This window comes from Herpailurus yagouaroundi, unplaced genomic scaffold, assembly GCF_014898765.1.
Source record: "Herpailurus yagouaroundi ecotype Mexico unplaced genomic scaffold, PumYag 163, whole genome shotgun sequence".
NCBI lineage: Eukaryota > Metazoa > Chordata > Mammalia > Carnivora > Felidae > Herpailurus > Herpailurus yagouaroundi.
This window is the reverse complement of record NW_024412404.1, coordinates 52,858,394-52,875,681: the sequence shown is the minus strand read 5'-3', so window position 1 is coordinate 52,875,681 and position 17,288 is coordinate 52,858,394. Positions and strand designations below refer to the sequence as shown.

The 17,288-nt window shown below is 36.5% G+C and overlaps 1 protein-coding gene across 2 annotated transcripts in view; it reads right to left on the bottom strand.

Annotated features, from left to right (window-relative positions):
- ATRNL1 (attractin like 1) overlaps positions 1-17,288 on the bottom strand; it is a 788,891-nt gene that overhangs the window by 246,238 nt on the left and 525,365 nt on the right. For both annotated transcript variants that reach the window (XM_040486565.1, XM_040486566.1), the window contains exon 27: positions 2,045-2,152. In XM_040486565.1, coding sequence (XP_040342499.1) covers positions 2,045-2,152 — 108 coding nt within the window. The remainder of the gene's footprint in view (positions 1-2,044; positions 2,153-17,288) is intronic.

Sequence of the window (17,288 nt, the reverse complement as noted above, 5' to 3'; positions counted from 1 at the left end):
GCTAATGTATTAATTTTGTTTGAGACAGGCAGGGCAGGAATGTGTATTAATACACTTTTGGCGATAGGGAAAATAACCATCACTATGAATCTTGGTAAGTAACAGGTCACCATCAGAAACACAGAAATAGAATATGTAACACTCTGTTTAGTGGAAGGAAATCAATTTATCCAAAAGAGACGTGGAAAAAGAGAAGGGTAGTGACAACAAGAACAATGCGTACACACAGACACACAATGGAGTAGCTAAAATAAACATTGGGAGAACAGTAATTATTTTCAGCGTAAATAGATTCAGGCAGTTAATCAAAAGACAGACTCACAGAATGAGTGGCAAAAGAAGAAGTTAATGGTCATTTCTACAAGGGATAGGTAATAAAACAAAAGGAAACAGATTGGAAATAAAAGAATAAAAGAAGGACTAGTAACTAGTCCTCTAGTAACTAGAAGGACTAGCAAACAGGGACTAAAAGAAAGGAGAGGTAGAAATTTTAAATAAAATTTAATGCTAAAAATGACAATGATAAAGAAGGAAATTAAATTTGGAAAAAATAAAACAAAGAAATGGAATGATTAAGAACACACACACCTAACGATACATGGTTGAGCGCTAGTAAGCAGAAACTGACACACTCTGGTGGCGCATATGTATGTTAATTACATTTATTCTGTAAGTTTGTGTTTTCTGGTTCTTTGATTGGTCCTTTTCCTCTGTGGACTATGTATGTATTATTTACATTCATTTTTCTCTTGTGACTTGTGTTTTAGAATGTTTTTTAACAGATGAGGAGAAAAAGAAGTTGGATTCAAATAGTTGAGGTTTACTATTTGTTAAGAGATTTTGTCCTAAGGTGTGCGAGGCAAAGGGCCAGCATGAAATTAGAGCACTTACTGTAACTTGCGTTTAATCATTCTATCTTCTAATTTCTGCCCAAGTAACAATGAAAGATACACATATAAATTTCTTAATGTTCTAAGCTTCCATTGCAACATGTGATCTAGAAGAGTAAAAACTCAAGTACACAACAGCTAAAAAAAATTTCACGGAGAAATGTCTTCTAAAAACCAGCTCTTTGTATAACATATACAAGGTCTGATTCAGTTGTTTAATTTATTTCCAAAATAACCAAAATGCTATAGACAGAATCAATTATATTTCTACCTGGGTTTTTGGAGGAGTCTATTTTTATATCCCTTGCTTTCCTTGAAGAAAAGCATGATTTGAAAATAGCAACATGAAATTAGTCACATAATGGCACTTTTCAAAAAAGGGAATACAATTTTCAACCCTACGGCGCTTCTTAATGTTCCTGTGTAAACACCTTACCATACGTGAAATATAAATAAAAAATAATCAGCATACAACTCCATTACTAGGCCTCAAAATGCTTTGATTAGTCATTAACCATAAATCATAATCTGTGGATTTTTCCTCTCTGTGGGCTATTATTTTCAGAAAATGTTCCATGCATTATTTCAGGAATCCAGTTCTACATTTACTTGCACATAATGATTTCTCCTTCACCACACTCCATTTCTGCATTTGCAATAAAAGAATATACTAATACAGCCATTGCTACAAATAAAAGCATTCACAATATTCTACAATTCTCAACATTCAAAAAGGAAACTATGTAATTAAAATGCAACTCAACCCCACCCACCTTTTATAGTCAACTTCATTAATAAAGATAAATGTGAATTGTTAACGAAGAGGCGTTGGGCACTCCAAGGACTAAATATAGGTGCTTTGTTTCTTCCATCATACCTGTATGTTAAATTCCTTCAGCTCCTATCTGTCAGAGAAAGGCTGCCAGGTGAGCAGTCTGTCACTCTTGCCTAAGCTAATAGATTCTCCAGTGGCTTCTGTTACAGCTCGTGTCATACCATTAAAACTATGTGCCTTGGAAGTGGCATAACATATGTAGCTGAATCTTGTCAACTCTACATAATCAGACTGTATTTGGCTGCACAAGCAGATGCAGATTAGAGAAGCGATATAAATATGCAAATCACAGTGGTCTTCTCTGCACCACCGGTCCTACCTCCACTGGCCCTTGCAGATACTCCGTTTGTTCAGCTCCTACTTCCAGTGCTACATCAACAGACGCAAAGGGACGGCTGGCCATCTGCTGTCGTTCTCGAAGCAGTTGCTGGAGGGGGGTAAAAATGATTTGTTTAAAATAGGCTTAAAAATACATGAAATTCAACAATATCTGGTTCCATTTTGAACAAATGGTACTCAAAATTTAGGAATCATCTGATACACAGACCTACAGCTAGATCCCAAAAATGAAAATTTGTTTTCTCCCCAGGGCCTGGGTCATAAATCCGCAGAGGCTTTAAACGTATGGGACCTGCAGAGAGAACTTTCCCCCTGACCTCTCTCCCACAGACCTAATGAAATGTACTCAAAAGCATTTTGAAAACTCCAGCTGAGGGGTTCTATTTCAGTAAGAAGTGCTACTGTGATGATGGCTATGCCAAGGTTTCCTACTCCAAGTAATGCAGCTTTTGTCTTAGCTGAAAGTAAATAACAGTAAAAATATTTAAGAAAAGATAACAAAAAGTTTCAAAATGCATTAACAGAGATTAAAGAAACATCTTCCTACAAAGGCTAAGTGTGAGAAGTCATCAAGACGCCCGGTCAACTGCAATGGAATCAACACGAATTGCCAATGACAGTATTTATAACTTGATTCAAACCCTCTGTGTTCATTATTTAAAGTGAGGAATGGTTGGCAGTTTGCAAAAATTTTGTGCCAAGACATCTAAACCACGCCCAGATATTTGCTTCTTCTTCCTTGTGCCTACTCTGGGCTTTACCCAAAAGCTAAAACCAATAAACTAGTAAGTCCCAGCCAACTACCGAGCTAATTTATATTTCTGCCTTTCCTTGTAATTATAATATTCATTAAGTCATGATAAGAAAAAAATTGATGACCAGCAGTAGATATTGCAAATCTTGCCCTTCTCATTCTACACAGCTAATAAAATTATTATTAAATATTAAAAGTGGATGAGCGATGCAATTAAATACTCTTTCAAATGAGAAAAAAATCCTATCACTGAAAAAGGCAAAATCCTTGAACACAATGAATAGCTTCATTATTCACAGAGATTTTTAAAGATTCACTGGCATTAACTGAAAACATTAACAAATGGTATTTGAATGTAAATGTATGTCGCACTGTGATGCATCATTCATTAAATTCCCTTTAAAAGATGAAGGAACAAAAGCCAATACCTTATGGCAGTTTATTATTTAACATTTTTGTTTTAACACTTATAACCTAGCAGTGACAGTGTTCATGAAATGAGCATCTAAAATATAGGGGGCGCCTTGGTGGCTCAGTAAGTTAAGCATCCAACTTTGGCTCATGTCATGATCTGGCAGTTCATGAGTTCAAGCCCCGCATCTGGCTCTGTGCTGACAGCTCAGAGCCTACAGCCTGCTCTGGATTCTGTCTCCCTCTCTCTCTGCCCCTCCCCTGCTGACGCTCTGTCTCTGTCTCTGTCTCTCTCGCAAAATTAAATAAACATTAAAAAATTTTAATAAATAAAATAAAATACAATTTAAGGCCTTGTTTTGTTATTATTAAAAAGAGAACATCCGCATGCCAATATTGATGGAACAGGAAAAAACAATTATTACAGAGAAATAATTTATGCTCTTAGAATATACTTAAAATTAATGAGGACAATTAAACATATACTCAAAGTAAAAAGTAAATGATCTAAGCTACCGAATTATTCATTTAATATAACCTAAAAAGGTATTATTAAATATGCAGCTGCTGGAAAATAGAGTCTTGTTTGTGCCTCTCGTAGGATTGGCCAATAGATCTGAACATTTTATCTATACAAAATGCAAACATAATACTACTTCAAATGCCAAGGGGCACTAAGTGTAGAAGACGCCATGCTCTTTGTCTCGCCAATAAAAATATACACACAGATGCACACAGAGATACGGACACGCACATATGCAAATACACAAACTACTTTTCTGATGGTAATGGACAAAAAGCCTTGAGAAAACTGTAAATTTTAGTTTGGGTTTGAAGACAATTTTCTTTCTTTCTTTCTCTTTTTTAATGTTTATTTATTTATTTTTGAGAGTGAGAAAGAGAGCATGCACAAGCTGGGGGGGGCCAAGGAGAGAGAGAGAGAGAGAGAGAGAGAGAGAGAGAGAGAGAGAGAGAGAGAGAATCCCAAGCAGGCTCTGTGCTGTCGGCTCAGAGCCCAACCTGGGGCTTGAACTCACAAACCATGAGATCATGCCCTGAACCGAAATCAAGAGCCAGGTGTTTAACCGACTGAGCCACGCAGGGACTCCTGAACACAATTTTCTAACTTTGTATTACAAAGTTTCTTCATTTGTACTAGTTCTCCTCAGAACACAAACCACATGCCATATAATTAAGAGAGTTTTAAGAACACGAACAGCTTCTGTTACTTTAGCTTACCTTTTCCCTACTTCTAAAAGTAAAAGGTCTACAAAATATAGTCAATGAATATGTAATACCACAAATTATAATTTAAATCTACAAATATCCCAAATTCACTATTTGACAAAGAATAGACTTCTCTGGACTGTAACGTATTGTTGTGACTCTCCCCAACGCTCATACTAAAGAAAAAATCAGTGAGTATTACTTTTGTTCACTTAAAAAAATTAGAATACAAAGGTATTTTTAAAGATTCCAATCTGTCTTCAGAGCTTTGAATTTCCATCACTTTTTAAAAGTTGAATGTTTCCATCACTTTTTAAAAGTTCTGCTTTGCAAAGCAGAAGAAAAACATTGTTCTTGCTCAAGACCGTAACACTGTAGTTTGTAAAAGAAGACATGATAAAAAAAAAAATTAGGAGGCGCCTGGGTAGCTCAGTCGGTTAAGCCCCCGACTTTGGCTCAGGTCATGATCTCACAGTTTGTGAGTTCAAGCTCATGTAGGGCTCTGTGCTGACAGCTCAGAGTGGGGAGTCTGCTTCAGATTCTGTGTCTCCCTCTCTCTCTGCCCCTCCTCGCTTCTCTCTCTCTCTCTCAAAAATAAATACATGTTAAAATTTTTTTAAAAAATAATTAGGGCACAAAATAGCATAAAGGATACACATAGGGAATTAGCCAAATGAATTCTCTCTGGGCCACTTAGTAGAGGACTAGTTCCAGGACTCTGGTTGACATACTCAGTTTCTGACTTCAGAAAGTGAATGTAAATATTCTGATTGAAACTCAGGAAAGGTAAATCATTGCTCATGAAACATTCTTGCTTGGATGTGATGGCTCTACAATAATGAAGTGGAATAAAGTGAGATTCTCTTTGCTACTAAGCTCTGGTCTCAGCCATACCCTTATCAATGTCCTCCTTCTTGCCAGCTAACATCTGTATGCATTCCTTGCTGAATTTAGTCCCCTCTGTGTCAGAGCAAAGAAGATGTAAACAGCATGCTCACAACATAAACTTTGTCAAGATTTAGCACAGATGCTGACAGGAAATATAACAGGGCTCTGGAGTTAGAAGGACCTGTGTCTGAATGCCAGCTTTTCCACTTATTAGCTGTTGGAGCTTAACCAAATTATTTAGACCTCTCTAAGCCTCAATTTTGCTCATCTGTATAGCTGGGTTATTAATAGTGCCTATATCTACACTGATACCTCAGAGGACTCGTTTTGAATCCCAGCTTCTCCATCCACAAACTCTTGGACCATAATAAAACTACTCGGACATTTCTAACACTTACTATTTCTCTCCACAAAATGGGAATAACAATCATATCATAAGGGATAATGCACCGAGGAGCTAACGCACCCGGACCGCTTGACACAGAGGCTGGTATCCTGAGAACGCTCAGTAGGTGTTCATTGGTGCAATTATTATGTTAAATGTCAAGCCCTGATTTTGTCTTTGAAGAAGGCACACTACCACAGGCCGGTTTTCTTCAGTGCTCATGACACATTCTGCTACGCTCTCCCTTTTAACAAATGTTGCAAATTTATGAGACAGTTGGAAAATGTAAAATGAACTTAGATTTGGGACTACTCTCTGCTATTGTGACAAAGAATGGCAAAAACTCAACCCAAAAGTTAGGAGGAAATGTAGAGTCCTTTCTTAAGAACTTTTGAAAAATAATTAATTTATTTTGTGATTGTGATTTTTATATAAAATGAAGTTTAACATTTTGGACATCAATAAGAAGCCATAAAACAGATGATCTGTTTTATTTTTTTTTTATTTTTTTTATTTTTTATTTATTTATTTATTTATTTTAAATTTTTTTCAACGTTTTTATTTATTTTTGGGACAGAGAGAGACAGAGCATGAAGGGGGGAGGGGCAGAGAGAGAGGGAGACACAGAATCGGAAGCAGGTTCCAGGCTCCGAGCCATCAGCCCAGAGCCCGACGCGGGGCTCGAACTCACGGACCGCGAGATCGTGACCTGGCTGAAGTCGGACGCTCAACCGACTGCACCACCCCGGCGCCCCCAGATGATCTGTTTTATAACTAATCTGCTATCGCCAATTATTCAGCAGAAAGATAAAGCCAAAATAACAAATTGACCATAATGCATTAGATTATAATCATGCTGCCATAAACACTGTTGTGAAGAAAATTTAAAAATGAAAGAGATGCTCTCAGTGTCATGTTTGTTGCCTATAATAACTGTTTTACTATTCAAAATGTCTTATAAAACAAACCATGAAATTAAAAATAATGTGAAAATCCTGGTTTAAATATGGCAGTCAAGAACAGTCCCTGATGCTATCTAATGTAGATCTGATTTTTCCATTCAATACTACTATTTCAAATACGGCATCATTTTTCAAAGTTCATATTAACCACCTTTCCAACCATTCCAAAGGCATACAACTCTCTAGTTGATTTTAGGATAATAATGCTTAAACACTACACAGACAAAAAAGTAACTGTCCCAATTTTCTTCATGTCTCCCTCCTATGTCTAGGTTCTATCTATCTTTTTTCCCCACTTCCAAAAGTCCTTCTACCCTTCCCCAAGTTTGAATTGATCATCCCATCTATGAATTATTTACTATTTTAGCATGTATTATATGTTTAGGCTTTTCTGAAATCTTCTATCAGGAAAAAAAATCTATTTTTATTTGTTTTTCTATTTCCCACAGCATTTGGTTGGTAGTCAATAGTAGTTGATTAATGAACATGAATGAGTAACTTAGAGTATGAAAACATGTATCATCCTCATGTGAGTGAAGGCAAGTTATGATAAAACTAATTTTAATTATGATTAAGACTTTAAAAGCATATGTCCCCTGATATTCTAGAATTTATGCCTTATCCTCCAAAGTAAGTAGATATTTATTTTTTTAGAATGGGACAATTTTGTGGATCCAACAAATAAATACCAGGTTTCATATTTTTACTTTATTGCAAATATGAAAAAATGGCCATAAAGACATCATAATGCATTTATATTTTTAATAGCAGTTCTATTCCTAAGATTTTGGAAAGGCATAAAAGGAGCAGTCAAAATGATTTAATCATTACTCCTGAGCTTATACACTAAAATAACAAAGTATTTGAATTAGAGATTAAGCAACATTTCATGAAAAAGAGCATTTCTGTTATTAATACAAACACATTTAACATAAAGCAATATAAGCGAACAATCAATTTTGTTCTTTTGCTGTTAGGATGGTACAATGCAATAAAGAGAAGTCACAATATCTTTTTTTATCCTTAAATTAGGAAAGCATGATATCCTTTAATTTTATACAATTGAATCTACAAGGCATAAGCCTCAAACTCTTATTCAGAATATTGGGAATCTTCTGCTTCTAAGTCTTCCAGTCTAAAGTTGGTATGAGCACTTCCTGGGAGTGAGTGGCCTGGCATAACATCCTTGTTCAGGTTACTTCAATTACTTTTTTCTAGGCCTCTCCAATCTTTGACCTACTGGGACTATGTTACTCTTGAAACAGTTGTTTACTTAAAAATAAAAATTTTCTGGGACACCTGGGGGTGGCTCAGTTGGTTAAGCATCCAATTTCGGCTCAGGTCATGATCTTGTGAGTTCCAGCCCTGCGTAGGGCTCTGTGCTAACAGCTCAGAGCCTGGAGCCTGCTTCGGATTCTGTGTCTCGCTCTCTCTCTGCCCGCCCCCCCTCCCCACCATGCTCTGTCTCTCGATAATAAATAAATGTTAAAAAAAACTAAAAAAAAAAAATAAGTAAAAATTTTCTAAGAGCTTTTTCATAAGTATTCACCTAGTTTATTCAAAATATTCACTTCCAGTGATTTTTGAAACTTCTTTGTCAACTGGTATTTTTGCAAATTTGTATTAACTTGCAAAATAAATTTCAGTGACTCTTCAGAAGCGATTTTGTCATTCATCAGATTCTACTACACCTTAAGTTTATTCAATTTTATTCATTATTTTAAGACAAATATCATCAGTTGTCAAATGGCCATGGCAGATTTTCCAGGTAGGTTGTTTAGGTACACAGGGTTGTTTGGGCAATAATGTGCCAAAAATGAAACCTACCTATCATGAAGCCTGTGACCAGAGGAAGAAGAAAGCAAAAGTGGAAAATGTTTCTAAATCTTCCAAAATATAAAGTTTAATATTACCTCTAAAATGCTAATAGGTTATACGCAAGCTTATAAATATATATTTTATGAATGTCAATGCCTATGTGAAAGTGTATATGTGAATATACATGAAATTATACATATGGTAATTCAAAGTAAGTATGTTATAACTCACATTCAAATTAAAGCTAAAACTCTATATAAAAGGCCAAGATAAGGCTTAAATAATACCAGTAAATGAAGGTCTTTGTTGTTATTGGATAACACTTAGAATATAATTGGTACGACTGAAGCATAGTCTTCATAGATTCTGAAAAGGACTTTAGATCTGAAAAGGACCTAATGGAGATTCTTCAACCTGTAGACCATAGACTTTTAAAGGATGAGTAGATGAGTACCAGAAAATCTGTGCACTAATAGATAATATTTTTCTTCAAAAAAGTTTTTTTTTGTAATTTCAGTTGATTCAATAATTTAACTTACTGCTGTCTTTAGAAGCTAATGGCCCCTCATCCAGAACCAGAATGTAATTCCACTATTTTCTTAAATTCTTTCAACAGACAAATCTCTCAACATTTATTGGTGCTTAAAAATAAAACAGAATAAATACTGAAAGCAAGACTACTTTAGGATTCTCTATGTTAGATAAGAACTTATTTGTTAGATAAGAACTTGAAATATATCCTAAAAGCAGAATGGGTTCAAACATTCAAACAACTATTTCTAACGTTTCCTTTTATTTCTTCATCTAGCGTAGTGGTTCTCAAGCTTTGGTGTTTACGAGGTTGTACGTGCAACATCACCTATATACTCTGTACTGAATGATTTTGTCTCTACATCAACCTTACATACTGATTTAAACAGCTTCCATGTAGAATAACTCTCGTGCAACTCTAAAAATTGTCAATATGATCAAGAGCAGAGTGGCACAAAGCATATGGCCCAATAGTATCACCATCATTTGCATATAATAAGGTCTTAAAAGCTCTCTACTGACGGGAATTAAAGAAAATCTATCTCACATTTACAAGGAGCGGCATTTATGTATGGACTGTCTTTATTTAGGTTAATTTAGGCAATGCCAAAGAAAAGAAAGTATAATAGATCTTCCTTATTCTTATGTATTCATGGTTATGCATTCTTAATTAAACATCATGGGAGCCAAAGCTGTATTTCTTACAGGGCACAATTCTTCCCAATTGAAGATGAAGCCAAGAAAACAGAGCACCTGACAACTGCCTCTCTCTCTCTCTCTCTCTCTCCCTCTCTCTCTCTCTACACACACACATACACACACACACACACGTCACTGTAAATCTGTAGGGAAAGTAGGTTTAATCTAAAAGGGTTAGACCTTTACAAAATTTTATTTTTTCTTACTACAAAAGCTATATCTTTGTTTAAGTTTATTTATTTATTTGGAAAGAGAGAGACAGAGCATGAGCATGGGAGGGGCAGAAAGACAGACTCGCAAGCAGGCTCCACTCTGTCAGCACAGAGCCTGGTGTGGGGCTCAAACTCAGAAACTGCGAGATCATGACCTGAGCTGAAAGTAAGAGTCTGAGCCTCAACCAACTGAGACACCCAGGCACCCCTATGTCTTAAACATTAATAGGGTTGTTTATCAAATCAGTTAAGCTTTGTATCATTGGAAAGACCTTGGTAGAATCATTCTGGTTAGAAAGATCAAGCTTGTTTGTGGTATGGAGAAAACAAAGAAAAGCAAAACAATATTTCTATCAAATTATCACATCCACTTCAGAAACTGCTAATATTTCTAACATTTCTTTTAATATTTTGAAATAAGTTAGGATAGAATTGGTAGCTTCCTCATTTCTCTTTTTAAATGAAATGCTAACATGTCCCAGCATAGCCAATCCCTGGTTTTCATCAACGTGTGTGTGCCTGTTGACTATTAATTATGAATTCCATCTTGTGAACACTTTCTCAAAAGAAAATCATTTGTATCTAGTAAAAATAGTTAATTGTCTATGCAAAAGTTTGATAATGCAGATGATATACCTGCGTGTATTTCTTTTTATCTTAGAGTTGGCAACATATTTCATTTAATTCACCAATGAAAAAAGAAGTATGACTGCATGTCATCTCTTCATGCATCAGCAATAAGAAAATAATTCTCGGGAAAGTCTTCCTGCCTTGTGAAGAAATTTCATTAAGGAACAAAAGCAGATACTGAAGTTCTTTTTTACTTGGCATTCCAAAAGATCAATCTTAAAGGATTTAAACTAAATTTGGGGCAGAAATTTTTACTTCCCTCCCCTCCTCTTTCTTTCTCTCTCTCTCCCTTCCTCCCTTCCTCCCTCCCTCCCTCCATTCCTTCCTTCCTTCCTCCTTCCTTTCTTTCTCTCTGTATTTGTAAAAGCCCATTCTTAGAACCATTTGATAGAGCGTTCTTTCATATCTTTATCTACTTGGTGAATAAGTTTGGCTATGATCATTCATTCATTGAAAAAAAATTGTACTGAGTTCCTACTGTGTAGCAAACACTTTTTGGGGGAATGGATATATAAGAGGTAACTCTTCCGGTTCTCCCCAGTAAGGTTTTACATGCTATTAAAAATATTAGGGACTCTTCTAGACCATCTACCAGGAGACTGGTGGCAGACAAATGGGGAACATTCTGATGTTGGGTGAAGTACTTATGTAACCTGGATTTAAAAGCCACAAAGTCTCATGTATTTCTTGGTGAGCAAAAACTGTAAGATATGTCAAGATGTTGCAGAATATTGAAGATTACTAAAGGAACTTCTAAAATTCGGATTCTTTTTTTTTTTTTTTAATTTTTTTTTCAACGTTTATTTATTTTTGGGACAGAGAGAGACAGAGCATGAACGGGGGAGGGGCAGAGAGAGAGGGAGACACAGAATCGGAAACAGGCTCCAGGCTCTGAGCCATCAGCCCAGAGCCCGACGTGGGGCTCGAACTCACAGACCGTGAGATCGTGACCTGGTTGAAGTCGGACGCTTAACCGACTGCGCCACCCAGGCGCCCCTAAAATTCGGATTCTTAATCCTTTCTTTGTGACATGGATGGCATCACTGATTTAGACTTTGCCAAAGATGACCTCACTTCTGAATGAAAGAAGTCATGCAGAATGTATTTATCTAGAAGAGTCAAAACCTCAGCTATTGCTTGATATCATGCTTATTGCCAAATCTAAAGATTACTCTAAGGGCGCCTGGGTGGCTCAGTCGGTTAAGCATCCGACTTCGGCTCAGGTCACGATCTCACGGTTCGTGGGTTTGAGCCCTGCGTCGGGCTCTGTGCTGACAGCTTGGAGCCTGGAGCCTGCTTCAGATTCTGTGCCTCCCTCTCTCTCTGCTCCTCCCCCACTCAGGTTCTGTTTCTCTGTCTCTCAAAACTAAATAAACATTGAAAAAAATTTAAAAAAAAAGATTACTCTAGGCACTTAAAAATCATTACAGTATGTAGAAGTCTTGTTTGTTCAATAGATACTTAAACAGATAAAAATTACAAAAAAATTCATTGCAGAAAACATACAATGGTAAGGGCAAAGAGAGAGCAGAAGGAGAAAGTGCTTTAGGTAGGGGGACAGGTCTCCTAAGAAATGCCAGTTAACCTGAAACCTTGAATATTCAGTCAGGATACGAATGGATCGCCAAGAGCTCAGTAGTTTAAAATAGAAAAGTGTATTTCCTGCTCACACAAAATCCTCTACAGGGGTAGGTAACTCCCCATCTGGCAATTCAGCCATATAGACTGATCCAACCTTGAGGTTCTGCATCTCAGCCCAAGGATTCCTTGAGTCTAAGAGGCTAGTGAATCCTGTATGCACTTTTCAGTGCCTCAGATCAGAAATGACAGGCATCACTTTCCATAAATGGTCACATGGCCCACCCTCACTACACAGAGGCCAGAGAATGTAGGGGAACAGTGGAGAATTAAGTGAATGGGACAAAGGAAGCCAGAAAATATCATTTCAGGCAGAAGGAACGGCAATTGCAACGTTCCAGAGGCAAGTCTTAATTAAGTTAAGAAACAGAAAGAAGGCTGAGTCTTATTTAAGCAAGGTGGCAAGGAGCAAAATGGCCAAAGGTAATTCTGGCTTTATCAAGGGTCAGAGAAATTGAAGGAACATATATAAATCATCAGACACCATAGGATCTAAAGAAATCATATTTATTATTTTTTGAAACATAGTTTCTTTTTGTATTGCCCATTCTTATGGTGTTAGCAGTGGCTTAGGACAAACAGGCAAAAAAAAAAAAAAAAAAGATTTTACCATCCTCAAATATAATTATTTAAGACATAACCCAAAAAACAGAAACAGCAGTTAATCTCAAATACAATGAACCCAGCTCTCCCAATAAGTACCAAAAGGTCAATTTTGTATGTAACCTTCTTTAATACAAAAGGCCAGGTGGTTGTAATTTATCTGAGCAAATCAAAATGAGCAAAAGGATGAGTACTGAAAAGGTCATTTAAAAGCTAGATCCCCAGAATGGATATTTAATACATATTACTCCTCAAAGAGCAAAAATGGGAAACTGGATAATTTCAAATTTCGAAACTTGCGCTAGAAAAAAATATTCCCCACATGGAAATATCCTCACAGTCATAACTGTGGAATATATTATTTCCCCAAGTTAGAAGTCTAAGTTGTCAGAGAAATGCTTGTCCTGCTTTTCAGAGGAAGAACAAATGAATGCCTCTGACATCCAAGACATGCACAATATGATCAAGTCAACCTTGACAAGTGGAAATATAAAAGCAGCTGATTACAAAAGAAACGACACATTGACTCTGGCCTGTGTGCCGGTAATTTATGACTGGAGGCTCTGGTTACAATAAAGCTCAGATCAATCCTTCAGGAGTGTTTCCCCCCTCTTAAGAATTAATTTACTAAAGAAGTAATTTTTCCTCCCTGATTCTGGGAATCAATACAAAGCTCAAGACTCATTTTGGAACCACAACATGTTAGCTTCTGGGTTCAGAAATTCTAAATGCAATGTAATCCAGTTAGCTTTTACATTTAGTGTATAAGGAGTTCATGTTGAACATTTAAGTACTTTGTGACAATAATTTCAAAGTTCCACAAGACACTTAAATCTTCCTGGAGACATAAGTGACTCAAACACTGGCATTTTCCCCTTAATCGATATGTTAAAAATATTTTTTTCCTTTAAGGAAAATGTGATTATTTTGCTATTAGCAAATGGAGCCCTTTTCAAAAGTTCAATATTGAGAAACTGTAAAAATGACTTTTCTGCGAAATGTTTCTTTGTGAAATAAGACATCTGTTAAATATAATGTTTTATTTTTCTTAAAAAAGTTTTATTAAAAATTTGTTTTAATGTGTAATTTTGAGAAAGTGAGAGGGCTGTGGGCGTGTGTGAGCAAGGGAGGGGCAGAGAGAGAGAGAGAGAGAGAGAGAGAGAGAGAGAGGAAGACAGAGAATCTGAAGCAGGCTCCAAGCTATTAGCACAAAGTCAATCATGGGGCTCAGGAACCGTGAGATCATGACCTGAGCTGAAGCCAGACACTCAGTGTTTTAAATACTGAAAGATACCTATTTTGTTCATGGACTAATCAGTATGATATGATAGGTTGATAGGCAGATACTTGTTTTTAATCTTTTGTGAAAGGGGATATGATATAAATATTTTTAAAAACTAATGTAAATCAATTGAATTTTTCAATGTGAAGGGCAGTTTGATGCAGCACAGATTACTCATGACTGATATAAATTGTCTTTCTTACGTACTTGGAATGGTATGGTAAACCACAAAAATCGAAAGGTAACAAAGTCAGTGGTCACAGCAGACTCACTGAAATAACTCATTTTCAGAGTTGGAAGGAATCCTAGAGGTTACCTGGTCCACTATCCCCATGAAAGCAGGGCCAAAAGTGCTTCAACTTTTCTGATAGATGATCAACGAGCATCCTCAAATATATCTAGCAAAAGAATCACTTTTTAGCAAGGCAGTATTTTCCCCCAAAGGTTTCTAACACAGAAAGTTCACTATACAGAACAAAAACTTAACATTCTTGGGATCTTTTTGGATCATTAAAGTTAAATAGAATACTTTTAATATCACTAAAATTCCTTTAAATATATTACATATTTGAAATTTTCTTACATGTTCAAATTAAACAATTCCAATATCTTCAATTTTGCATTCATTATTCATGCAACAAACATTTATGGAAAACTTCGATGTTCTGGGAAGAAGGCCAGGCACTGGCATTTAAGAGATACGAGAAATAGTGCTGTCCTCAAGGAGATTACTCATAGTCTCATAAAAAGGACAAAACTGTTTCTCATTTAACACAGTTTTCAGCATTTCATTTTTCAATCTTCTTAAAATGTAAAATGAACACAATATTTTGGATGTGACCTGACTAGTGGAGAACGTGGTGGAAATACTTTTCTTAATGTGTTCTAAATTAAAATGCATTTGAAAACTTTTTTTTTTTGTTTTTTTTTTACTTTTTTTTCTTTTTAGAATTGCTCCGTTGTTGGACCCAATCAACAATTTCAGGGCTCCCTCACACGATCTTTGGTTAAAACAAGTGTTCCGACTCACAATTTCTACAAGTGAGTTTTTTAATCTAAATTTAGAACGTCATAGTGTATATCTTTAATCTTTCATGCTTTAGTGCTGCTATTATCATTTTTAACCCATTTTTCCTTGAGTGCAGAATCATCTTTGATCTTTTGAATGTTCAACTCACATAACTAACAGCTATCCCCATATTACCATTTGTGTTGAGTCTCAACTCAGCTCTCTGAGCAGGTCAACACGATTTGCCTCAAAGAGAACAATCAAAACAGTGAGTTGCCTCACTTGCCAGTAATCCAAGGTAAATCATATTGGATTTGATGATTTTATGAGATTTGATTTGATGAGAATGGCTTTCGCTTTTTATGTCCCAGGGTTTCCTCCATATAGGGATGTCAAAAGATAGAACAGATAAGGTGTATGGATTTAGAAACATCTGGTTTATTTTCATAGCCCATATCCACCTATCTACTCTGGGAGAAAATGGATGTATGATACCTAAGAAGCCCCCTAGCTGTAACACACTCCCTTTTATTTTCTTTTTTTTAAATTTTTTTTAACGTTTATTTATTTTTTGGGGACAGAGAGAGACAGAGCATGAACAGGGGAGGGGCAGAGAGAGAGGGAGACACAATCAGAAACAGGGTCCAGGCTCTGAGCCATCAGCCCAGAGCCCGATGCGGGGCTCTAACTCACGGACCGCGAGATCGTGACCTGGCTGAAGTCGAAGCTTAAAAGACTGCGCCACCCAGGCACCCCTCCCTTTTATTTTCAAAGCTTGTGAAATCATCCTCTTCCCACTGTAAAGATTTATCCAAAACATATCCTCCCTTGACATTCCCATGAAGTACAGCTATTTGTATCATATGTGGTTGGATCCTAACTTTTGTACTTTGTATATATATTGTGTATGAGGAGTGGGTCCCAAACATGGGGCACTGAGAGAAGTGCTTGTCTCCTTCAGTCTCAGCCAGTCCCTCACCAAGGATGACAACCAGCTTTCTTGGCTCATTCAATCTCATGGTCCAAGAACGCTACCAAGAACGTGATTACTTCTTCCTATATATGTCTGCTTCGCCTATTGACTGGTACATCTTTTCCTGAATTTATGGCTTATGGCATATTCCTACTAATAAAATATAGCTAACCATATAATTATTTTGCCTGTACAAAAGACATTTTAATTCTCACCAAATATATTCTATATACTTAATAACATAAATTCTCTTTTTATATTTCCTTCTACCAATTTGTTTATAAATCTCTAAGTTTTATAATCATGCTATTTATTTCTTGATTGATGAAAATTTTAAATTGACCAGAGAACATAAATGAACACTTTATTACCTTATTAGGAGTCCTTTCTTTAAAAAGGGATACTTATCGGGGCGCCTGGGTGGCTCAGTCGGTTAAGCGGCCGACTTCAGCTCAGATCATGATCTCGTGGTCCGTGAGTTCGTGCCCCGCGTTGGGCTCTGTGCTGACAGCTCAGAGCCTGGAGCCTGTTTCAGATTCTGTGTCTCCCTCTCTCTGACCCTCCCCCGTTCATGCTCTGTCTCTCTCTGTCTCAAAAATAAATAAATGTTAAAATTAAAAAAAAAAAGTATACTTATCTAGCATTCAACAAAGAATCTATTCAGCTTCTGGGGTCTCTGATAAGGTTTCCCATAAGTAGCCCTTTCTTATCTACTTGGGATTCTAAACAAGTTAAAAAATAAAAAGTGGAAATAAAGGACATAATATCATCTTTATTAATGATGATATTTATTTCACCTAAATTTACATATTAAATAAGTCACTCTGCTTCCTTAAAGGCAGCACAAGTGTTAAGGGAACCAAACAGAAAAAGGTGCAGATCACTGGACTTCAGCTATGGCTATGGCCTTCAGGTGCAATTTACTATTCAGGTGTGCCTCTCCCTAAGCAGGTGAGGTGAGACAATGATTTAATTGTACAGATAAGAAATGCCTTTAGAAATTGACGGGCAGAAGAATATTTGCTGTTATTAAGCTACAAAGAAGCCAAGTCCCATGTACATATTATAGAACCTAAGTGAGTTTTAAATGGTTAGTGTTGAGGAGCCTGGGTGGCTCAGTCAGCTAAGCACCCAACTTCAGCTCAGGTCATGATTTCACGGTTTGTGGGTTCAAGCCACACATCAGGCTCTGTGCTGACCGC